General features: G+C 38.2%; 2 protein-coding genes across 3 annotated transcripts; both read right to left on the bottom strand.

Moving 5' to 3' along the window:
• Positions 1 to 18: 18 nt before the first annotated feature.
• On the bottom strand, positions 19 to 3,909 carry LOC135544376 (sorting nexin-24-like). 2 transcript variants are annotated; one of them, XM_064971935.1, is made up of 7 exons: positions 3,717 to 3,909; positions 3,170 to 3,253; positions 2,789 to 2,893; positions 2,552 to 2,646; positions 2,395 to 2,418; positions 2,152 to 2,216; positions 19 to 1,852 (listed from the first exon to the last, which is right to left on the bottom strand). In XM_064971935.1, exons 1-7 carry the CDS (start codon positions 3,783 to 3,785, stop codon positions 1,782 to 1,784), a joined length of 513 nt encoding a protein of 170 aa, XP_064828007.1. In that variant the 5' UTR covers positions 3,786 to 3,909; the 3' UTR covers positions 19 to 1,781. The 2 variants fall into 2 exon arrangements, with proteins under 2 accessions (XP_064828007.1, XP_064828008.1); XM_064971936.1 differs by lacking the exon at positions 3,717 to 3,909 and adding an exon at positions 3,447 to 3,636.
• A 182-nt stretch (positions 3,910 to 4,091) lies between these two features.
• On the bottom strand, positions 4,092 to 8,893 carry loxa (lysyl oxidase a). The gene is made up of 7 exons (XM_064971923.1): positions 8,025 to 8,893; positions 7,767 to 7,875; positions 7,220 to 7,351; positions 6,348 to 6,501; positions 5,744 to 5,839; positions 5,475 to 5,590; positions 4,092 to 5,207 (listed from the first exon to the last, which is right to left on the bottom strand). The coding sequence occupies exons 1-7, from the start codon at positions 8,659 to 8,661 to the stop codon at positions 5,201 to 5,203; spliced, it is 1,251 nt and encodes a 416-aa protein (XP_064827995.1). The 5' UTR covers positions 8,662 to 8,893; the 3' UTR covers positions 4,092 to 5,200.
• Positions 8,894 to 10,463: the final 1,570 nt, after the last annotated feature.

Here is a 10,463-nt window from a genome sequence, read left to right as displayed (position 1 = left end):
AAATTATTTGAGGAAAAAAAGAAACCATGAAGGAAATGTCATGCTTTATTGCCATCAGTCTTAATCATGATACTTTACAGATCACTGTGCTCTGCCTAAAGTGCTACATTATCATTACTGGTCGGGTGTCATGGCACAAGATACATACTGTACAGGACATACATATACAAAGTATATACCAAAACAAAAATGGCATGATTTGTCAACACAGGCATGATTTTCTCAGTTGAAGTGGACAGTTCTATACATGACTGCTCAACTAAACCAAGTTTACTTCTCATTTAACAAATGGAAAATCCTCTACTTTAAAGCTAGAATCCTTAGTTATTACCAGGTGAAATCACACATCAAAATGAAAATATACTCAAACATGCTATTTTTTACCTAGAAAATGTGTGCTTTAGTATTGTTTTCTTTGGCAACTGTGGTATAAGCGGAGTAAACACCTCTGTTCTGTACATTACCCTGGAAGAATGAACCTCGAAGGGACTGCATCATCCATTATTTCCAAGGTAATGTCCTGAAAGTTGGCGTTTATCCCTTACATACCAATTAATTCTTGAAAAATACAACTTAAAAATGCCTGACAGCCGTACCCATCAGAACCCAAAATATAAGCTTGTTTTAATCCAATGTTTATAAATGTAAACAAACTATCCTCAAAATATAGTTAAAACGAATGCTGATATCAAAGATGGTCCGTCCTTGCATCCATAGCTCTGTCTATGAATTTGAGTGGCAACATTTCTCCTGCACCATCCCTCAGCTTTTTACTGAAACAGATGCAGGATTACCACTGTTGTTTTAATAAAGGATTCAAGCTTTAAGTGTGTTAATGTTCGCCCGGTCTCAATTCAGAGACCACATCGGATAGAAATATCAAGGATGGCAGAGAACTCTCGTCAATAGAAAGTCCAGACCATCCTCATGTCTTTATTATTAGCCATCCATAATTGTCTAATGAATGACAAGCGCAAAGTAATGTCAGACCAACTAAGCTGAACTTATTACTACGAAAAAGCATCAGCTGTGTATGAGGCTTATCAATTACACACACAGCATTACCATATGCGGAACACTACAGCATCACGAGGAGTTTAGATCTGTACGGCGTCAGTCACTTTAAATTGGATCAAAACTGACTGGCGTGTGAATGGCCTTGTAAGTTTACAGCAGCAGTCCCACGTTCAAAAAGAGCAACAACGAACCACATTGATCTTCTTTAAAATAAAAAGGGACACACTCAAAGTTGAGATAAGGCAGAGACCAACATAAGACATCTTATTACACTGACAGCACAAGTTCAGTTTCCCTTTTTATACTTCAGCTTTTTAATCACATGTTTGAAATGTTTGATCGGTTGCCCTTCATTAATTCATAGCTAATATATTAGAGTTAAGTGTTTGACCTAGTAATGTTATTTCACCGTGTAAAACTTCAAGGTCTCACCTTCATTTGAGTGAAAAGACCATTAGCAGATGGATACAGCCTGTGGGTCCATGAGGCTGAATATATGCATCATCTTCAATGTTGTCATAACATCATGATAGTGTTCATCTTTGAATAACACTCATTCAGAAAATGTATTTCTATGAGTCGTTTCATCTCAAATATTATCAAGATATCCATTAACACAGAAACAAACCACAAAAGATTATATCATAAACACACACAACTATTAGAATGTTTACAAAATTGACTCATACAAGCTGTTCATTTCTTAATCTTCTCTTTCTCTTCATGAGTTACTAGTAAGTCCTCCAAGCTGGCATACAGTAACTCTACCTTGGTTGAAGGTCTGGGAAGAATATTCCATGTATCACTCCTTCTATGACAACATTTGAAAATGTATCTATGGGGAGAAAAAAAGCAAAGTAAAACTGCTTTTTCTATACAATATTACATTCCCGCTTCAAATGATTATTGTATTTACAAGATACATTTGTATTCTAATGAGCTTCTATTTACATATTGTATTATTTTTTTTAAATATTCTTATTTGTTGCATTATTGAGGAGGAGCATTGTGTATCCGGTGCATATGACAAATAAACTTGACTTGATTAAATATGACAAAATAGATTTTTAATATTGCAACCATATTGAATGTATATTCATGGGCAGCCTGAAGATGTGTAAAGATATATGTTACCTTGGGAGGACGGGAGCATGTATGGGTCTCTATGGTAGAGCATTGCTGGTTGGTGGGTCAGTTTACTAGAGAGAGACCAGAGAGGAGAAGGAGAAGTTTCACAAGTCTAATAAAGCCAATGTTCTGACAAGATTATTCAGAATAGTTAGCAATTTGAACTTGCATTTTGGCATTATACTTTCAAGTTAGCCTACAACACATTCACTACTACAAATCTAATCAACATAAAATCACTTAACAAACCTTGCCTCTTCAGATTCAAATGACCTTTAAAGAAAGACAAATAATGCAAGATAGAAAATCAGTTTGGGGATATTATATAGAGGAACTATTTTCTTTCCCAGATGAGATGTTATAAAAGTAGCCTCACTTTTATAGGACACATTGTATAAAAACTCACCCACAACTTTCTGTTTTTGTCAGTGAGGGAAAGTGGCGGATGTTGAGGAAATCCAGGAATATCTTTGGGAGAACTTCATTCTCCATAATTATAGTCTGTGGAATAACGGACACAAGAAAAACAAAAGCAAATGGTAGTCAGGGGAAAAAGGTCAGTGGTCCTATTAATACAAAAGATTGAGAGTGTGTGGATTCAGAATATCTAGTCAATGTAGCCCTGTGGTTGCATTCTCATTACCTGTAGATATAGTTCCAGACCATGTCTTCTCTGCTCTAGAACTTTGGGAATCCAGTTCCGTACATGCTTAGAGGGTATCTCAGGAGGCGTCATACTCTTCTTCAGCTGAAAGAAGCAAATATCAAATTGAGCATGGTCACATGGCAATCTGTGGATGAGGGTAGAGGAGTCTTTAGAAGCCTAGCTCAAGCCGATTCCACTAATTATCACCCCACAAACCTAGACCAGCCTTACAATATCATTGACAATGATGGCTCAGGATGTTGCAGAGTACAATATATGTTTAGAAAGTAAAGTGGGCTCTGTTCTTGCACCAAGAATAGTCAGTCAGTCTTTTGCATGGCCGTGACAGAAAATAATCGATGGTACACAAAAACTCACTATTTTATGGAGGTGATGAAATTCACTGTAGCGCTTCTTCACTGTATGCTGTCTGCCATTCATTAGCACGTCGATTTTAAAGACCTGGAGATGAAAAAGAACCACAGTCATGGTTAGGAAATGTTAAATAAATGTGAACGTACAGGCTGACAGACGTGACCCTGATTTGAACAAATTCACATTTGACAGTCATAGCCATTTAAAACAATACGCTAGTTGGACAAAACTGCTCTTTCGTGACTTTGTTATCAAAATGAAACGGTCGGGAGTTTCACACCCTGTCAGGACTACCAGTCAAAATCTGTTTTTAAGGTCGCTGGTCAAAATTCCTAGAATGGATCGCTCTCAACCGGGGTTTTCTTTACTCCCACTCTAGTCACGTCAAGTTTGCCTTGATAGTAGCTAACATTGTCCAAATTGAAGTAGCTAAGATACTCTTGGTTTGTTTTCAACCATGTGTTGCAAACCTGCAATGCTATGATTGTGGTTCTGCGGTTTTTGCACAGGCTTAACGTTACTGGTGCAGAGGACATTCAAGATCTCTTACCGTGTACCCTTTCTCAATCGGATTGTCCTCTGAACGGAACGATGGAATGAAAATCCTGACGTTATGCATTTTGGAAAAACAACTCCAACACTAAATGCATGAAGCCCCGATATATATGAACTTGTAAACACATATGGAAGTTTTGGGAGCCAGCTAGCTAGTTAATTTCGCTGAAATGGATTCTTCTTCTTGTTTTGACTGTAGCGTATGGAAGTACAATAGTCACACTGCTGCCCTCTACTTGGGTGGAGAGGTATTACGACCGCGAGCCTCATTAATCAATTAACCAACATAATTTGTATCTCAAATTAATCAACTGTGTGAAAACCAGCTACAATATATTTCGAGGGTTTAAATAAGAAAACAAAATCACAATGAATGTCACAATGATTTATTCAAGTAGATTTCCTGGAATACATCAAAACGGTGCAGTTATATGAGCTTTATCATTGCATAAATATCAAACAAAACAGGACAATAGAGATAGCTCGCAGACTAACCATAAGTAAAAGCATTTCACAAAACAAATGAATCCTAATTCTGTTTGAATATTTGGTTCAGAGCACAGGCACAGTATGTACAGTATCCAGTACTATATGGAAAATACTTTTACTCAGGGATGGGCAACTTGTGAGCAAAACATTTTAGTGGCCCACCTCTTGACAAAATTCCTGCAATTCTACACATTTTGCCATGGGGCGTAGAGAATATTTTTCCATTTGATAACTAATTTCATGCAAAAATTTCATTTTTGGAAGTTGATTCCTGGGCCTACAAAAAACTGATCTGTGTACTGCTAATATATACCAATTTTCAAACCCTTTAATGTAATTTAAAAAATCTAAAGTGACCTTGAACTTGAGTTGTAAACATACAAGCTATAGCAAGCAAATGTGAATAATTATAGAAAGAGTGGATTAAAGTGATGATATGTTTGACGTAAAACACATACAACGATGAGGGAAATATGCCATGGTTAAAAAAATAACTGTATCTCACCATGCGCTACATTTTGTGCTTTTTAAGCAAGCTGAAGATGGATTCCATACAATGTGGTGCTGAATATTGTAATTGATATGTAAAAAACAAGTCATTTCGAATTTTGGTGGGGTTTTAACATCTGAAATTCAATGTATTGGTTGGTTTAGACCTTTTAAAACCAACTATAGGCTATGTAATATAGAGGCTATACTTTTAATTCTAAACCTATCAAGTAATTAGATCCATATTTTATTACCTCCTCATTGAACATACAGAATGGCTTTACAAAAACATGCTTAATTTAGGAATAAAATTACCCTTAAAGAGTTTGTTTTTTTACATTAACCGGAAAAATTGGTCAACTGTCAATTTGGTAAGAGTATGGCCATTTTTACATAATTGCAGTTATCCATGTGTGCTTTATCCACAAATTTTCTGTCATTTTCTGCTATGGAGTTTTCACAGAATTGCTTCTCAGTGGTTTGGAGAGTGACATCCCCCTCTTAATAGCTGAGAAGAAAATAAAGAATTCCATCACATACAGCACATACAGCAAAACACACAGCATAATATTTCCTGTAATGTGAGTTCTGATTATTAGATGGTCACAATAAGTTTATAAAGGATTACTGTCTGGCACACTACAGTGAATAAGATGCTGAGTAATCATGTGTTGAAACTTGGGCTGGTTTCCTAGACCTACTCCTACTCCCGACTCCTACTATAAAAAGCATGCACAATGTTATGCAAAATGAGATGAGGGATGTCAAGACTCACTGTGAGACGTGACATCCTGACACATAGGCGTAGTTGCCAGTATAGCGGACCTCACAGCGCACAATGTTGTTGCTGTAGTCAGACTCTGGAACCTGATAGCTGGGGTTCACACTGATCTAAAACACAAAAAGAGACAAAAAAGAGTAGAAGTACAAATGTTTCATAGCGTTTCATAAAAACAACAGAAATTCTTCTTAGAGATGGTATGGGAATGTGTGACAGTGTTCAGCTACAAAGTGCCAATAATGTCATCTGTTTTTGTGACAAACCTTCAGGACATAGTTCCCAGGTTTCACATCTGTAATATCAATCCACTGGCAGTCGATGTCTGCGTTATAGGTATCATAACATCCTGGACTAAGGCCCTATAACCAAAGGAGCAACATGAAACCTCTGATTAGACAACAGTAAGAAGCACCTACATGCCATGACAGAGTATCAGGGTAGGTGTCAATTCTATTTCAATTCCAGTAATTTTCAAGAAGAACATTGAAATTCCATTTATGTTCAATTATTTTAAATGAGGAACATGTGGAATTGGAATTTGGTTTACTTTCTGAATTGACTGGAATTTAAATGGAATTGACCCCAACCCTGCAGAGTATTTAACTGCATGTATGTGTTTTGCTGGACATCATACCCTGGTACTAAACAACTAGTTATACAATCTAGACATTCAAGAAGATCAAAATTGGCACTGTCCAGTTATTAGTTGAGAGACGAGATGAAGCAGGAAAATAATCCATGGTTGGACATTTATGATTTATTTTTTTATTATTAGGATCCCCATTAGCCGACGGCAATGGTGACAGCTAATCTTCCTGGGGTCGGATTGTCAACATGACATAAAGCCACAAAGGTTGTGTTGGTAACCTGGGTGTGTGAGGTGCAAGCAAAGCGTCTGTAGTATCCGTAGTCACAGGAGCTGTCCTCCAGGCAGAAGCTGGCCTTGTGTCCCTCAGCCACACTCCTCCCACCGGAATCCAGCAGGTCATAGTGGCTGAACTCGTCCATGCTGTGGTAATGTCTGGAGAGAATCAGGACAAAGGAGGTTGATCAGTGTAAAATAACTGATTCAATAACTTGGTCATCACTTTGGCTGGCATTCAATCAAACATGCACTGTAGAAAAATTCAAACATGTTGTTCCAATGCTGAGGAATGCATTTTTTAAGGTTTCAGGTCAAGATCCAGTCAATGAGACTGAGACTTACAAATCAGTTGTACAAAAACCAACTACAGGATGTAAGTCAATATGTTAACTGGAACTCTGCCAAACGTACCCCATACTTGATGTTAGTACATTATGTGACTTACTTCAGAGCATAGCTATGGGCTGAGGTAATGTGAAATGCAGACGTCTATGGAATCAAGAGAACTTGCATATTTTGAATGTATACAGGTTATAGACGTCTCTCTCTGAAGGTTCTGGCTACACATCCAGAATCACATTTCTCAGGTGCAGTACAAGTTGTGTTTTGGAGTCAAATATTTTGAAGTGGAAATTGGAGTCAAATACATTACCATAAAATTTTGCAATGCTATATTTGACAGACCAATGAGTCTGATGAGACCAGCATGTTAATGATCAATAAAAGGACATTAATCTACTCCGTAAGACAGAGAAGGAAAAAGAAAGAACAGCACAAACGATACAGTGTTTGTGTAACTGACAGATTGAGACAGAGAAACATACAGATCTGGACATAGGTGGAAAGTCATATAGACAGACTGGGAGAGACTCACTGGTGACAACTGTGCCATTCCCAGGAGTAGCGCGGTCTGCTTGGCAGGAAGTCAGCCGTCCCCTGGTTCTTCACACGTTGTGGGAACCTCAGAAGCATGCGGGTGTCATAGTCTCTTGCTCTGTAGGCTGAACTGCCACACCAACACAACATCACAAACTGAATACACTTTGGACACAGAATTGAATAGAGTGCATTTATAATCCAAATACCTTCTTTTAAATAAAGTGTTTGGTCTTACATTTATGGGAAAGGTTTGGTACAGCGAGTAGTGATTCCTTTTGAGAAGGATATGGGTTGTTTGCGTTAGTTTTGATAATGAGTTTACCCGTTTGACTAGTGATGATTTCTCCATGTAAACTGAGGAGTGTTTAAACGGTTTGTTGAATTCTACCAGTCGACACTTACAACTGGCAGCAGGATTCTATTTAGGGCAAACTTAAACCACAAATGCTCAAGAGTTACAACTCACACAATCTGACTCACACAAATGAAATTATTGGACAATAACCTTCTCTTTAAATCTGTAGTGTTTGTTCCAATAGTACCTTGACAAGCAGTTCTCTTCATTTGCACATCGGAGGTTGTACATAGGAACTCTCTGGACATATGCAGAGGCTTGAATGTAGTATGCATCTGGCACAAGATCAGGCAGACCTAGAGGATATGTATTTGTCTTAATCACAAGTTAATGTTATATGAAGAAAAACAATAACACAGAACTTATCTTTTTAAAGCTACATGTACTGGGAAAATAATTCTGCAGCAAATGCATCTCAAATTCCAACCAATTCAACCATTCTTACCGTTCTGATGGTACCTTGTGCCATATCCAGGTCTCTCTCTGCGCCTGGGACTCTCGTACACGTCATAGTAATTGTAGTAAGGATTATCTGAATCTGAGGTCTTGTATGGGTTGTAAGGATCATCTCCTGCCATCATATCTTCTCTTCTCGGCGATGGGGACGGTTTGTCCTGTGTCCCATTCGTCGTGCCATTGGCCTTCGTTTCTGCAAGGCCACTTGGATGGGCATCCTGTTGCTGGTGCCCCTGTCCCCTAGGGGGCCTTGAAACTCGAGGTGGTATCCAGCGCGGGCGCGCTCCTGCGCCGGACACTGTGTGAATAGATGAGGGAAGCGGTCTCGATGAATCAGAGGGTTTGTTGGCTTCCCCATCGCTAATGATGGTGACAGGTCTCTCTTGGACTTGCTCTTTATCGGCGCCTCTTTGCTTTGGTGGTCGATATTCCGAGCCGTGACTCAGAAGGCTAAAAACTTTACCATTGTGCGCCCATTGTATTGTCTGACGTAATGTACCTGCGGCTTGGTTATTTCCTGGCCTTGTCTCTGGTGGATTCCGCTGAGATTGGACAGTTTGCAGTATGCAAACGAATAAACATACATGCGCACACGCATAAAGCGTGACAAATGAACGCACTCCCATAATACAACTAATTCAACTAAATAGGTTATGACTGATAATTACTAATATTTTACTTTATGTGGTATATCATTTTCCCGTTGAAAATAAAGTACATTCAATGACTTTTCAAAGTAAGCCTAATTTACACTACATTAAATGCTGAAAAACCTGCACCAGTATTGCTATGTTCTCCACGCAACCTCACGTCGTTCTGTCCAGAGTCTAGCAGATGCGCTAAGAGTGGGGAGGAGGAGGAGTTGAACACATGAAGTTTCTAATTCCGTTGTTAGACAAGCCCAGAATGGCATGGTGCTCACGTAACAACTGGATGGATAGGCTACTTGACGCCGACCCTCTTAATGGGTCTACTACAGAGTTTGATAATATAAAACCATGTTATGTTTTTCTTGCACTGTCTGACGTTATTATAACTGTCAGGCATGTGCGGTGTAATTAACATGAGTTTTAGATGTGTAGCCTACAAACTAAACATGTTAACTAACTAACCAGTTAAATTACAAATATTTCTATATGAAACATTTTCAACAGGTCCCTCAGTTAGTAAAATAATCACTATGTCACCTTGGTCATCAAGGTAGAATCACTGATGTGTGGACTTTGCTAATGACTGCTTAGGGCTTGCAAAAGCACATCACAGTATAAACACATAATCACAGTCACAATGCCTTTCTGCAATTACCCCACCCAGGAAATAAATCTGGGAGAGAGCACACACACGCACGCACAATTTTATAAAGTCAGACTACTTAAAACAATTCTGATTTTGCAACAGCAGGCCTATTTCTTATAGTATGCGATAAGAAAATAACAAGCTCATTGGCCAGATCAGCAGGAACGCAAATGTTAGGATAAATAGCACTTACTTTGTTGGATGACCTCTGACAAAAGTGCAACCTCATCGTGCCAAAATGGTCTTTGCACATCAACTTTCTCACAGGAGCTCTAAAATGTAAACATGTCATTGCGATGTTCACTCACATAAACAAAAACTGAACAAAAAATTCCAGCTTCTTTCCCTTTGGTCCTTTTTTTGGCAATGTGTTGCTCTTATTTTTAAGCGTAGCTATATGAATTTATGCAACAGTTATTCTATGCAATAAACTCATTGCGGTCTCTCTGTTCTTTCATTTGGGACTGTTTCAATGTTGCCTCAGATTGCAGTATGACCACGTTGATTCCTAAAGTCCTGGACATATCGGGAACTTTTAATCTTCCCTTACAGTATGCCAAAGAAAACACTTCCCTGTTGTTAACACTAGGGACATAATATATAGTTGGGTTACCTTAAATCAATGGCTTTCATTTTTCTCTGTCATGTCGTCTCGGAAATGTATTTTTTAAATGACTGACCACAGTCACCACGACTGTACTGCAGTACCAGATTTTAAAAAATCACCAGAACGCAATACATTCTAATCTCTCAATCCACAGTCAACATTGCTGGACACTATCAAAATGCATACTATGTCTTTTTTTTTAAATATATTAAAAAAATATACACTAAGATCTTATTTTACATATCCTGAAACTAAAAGGCAGCCATATTATTTCCATACCCACATTTTACACTAGGGGGCAGATTGTAGCAAACTAAAGTAATGCATCTGGTTTCTTACTGTCCCATAGTTTTGTAACAGGAATGTTTTCCATTGGGGACTGGGCACTTTCTATTAATAATGATTCATTAAACCGTATGGTACGTTGCAGTTTTTTTTGGCTAATCAATATATCCACGAGGCCTTTTCATCGACCACACAAAGAGACAATCTGAATGAGAATCTGGAAAGAAGCACTTGTGTATG

This window comes from Oncorhynchus masou, chromosome 8 (assembly GCF_036934945.1).
Source record: "Oncorhynchus masou masou isolate Uvic2021 chromosome 8, UVic_Omas_1.1, whole genome shotgun sequence".
Taxonomy (NCBI): Eukaryota; Metazoa; Chordata; class Actinopteri; order Salmoniformes; family Salmonidae; genus Oncorhynchus; species Oncorhynchus masou.
This window is presented reverse-complemented; position numbering and strand designations above follow the sequence as displayed.

Bases quoted from the DNA above. Each gene is read 5' to 3' on its own strand.
- LOC135544376 (XM_064971935.1), bottom strand. From the start codon at position 3,785: ATGCATAACGTCAGGATTTTCATTCCATCGTTCCGTTCAGAGGACAAT. The intron at 2,217-2,394 runs GTTTGTTAAGTG...GTCTCTCTCTAG, and splicing joins TTTGAATCTGAAGAGGCAAG to TAAACTGACCCACCAACCAG. The intron at 1,853-2,151 runs GTAACATATATC...TTCTCCCCATAG, and splicing joins CATGCTCCCGTCCTCCCAAG to ATACATTTTCAAATGTTGTC.
- loxa (XM_064971923.1), bottom strand. From the start codon at position 8,661: ATGGGAGTGCGTTCATTTGTCACGCTTTATGCGTGTGCGCATGTATGT. The intron at 6,502-7,219 runs GTGAGTCTCTCC...GATTCTCTCCAG, and splicing joins GAATGGCACAGTTGTCACCA to ACATTACCACAGCATGGACG. The intron at 5,840-6,347 runs GTTACCAACACA...CTTTGGTTATAG, and splicing joins CTTGCACCTCACACACCCAG to GGCCTTAGTCCAGGATGTTA.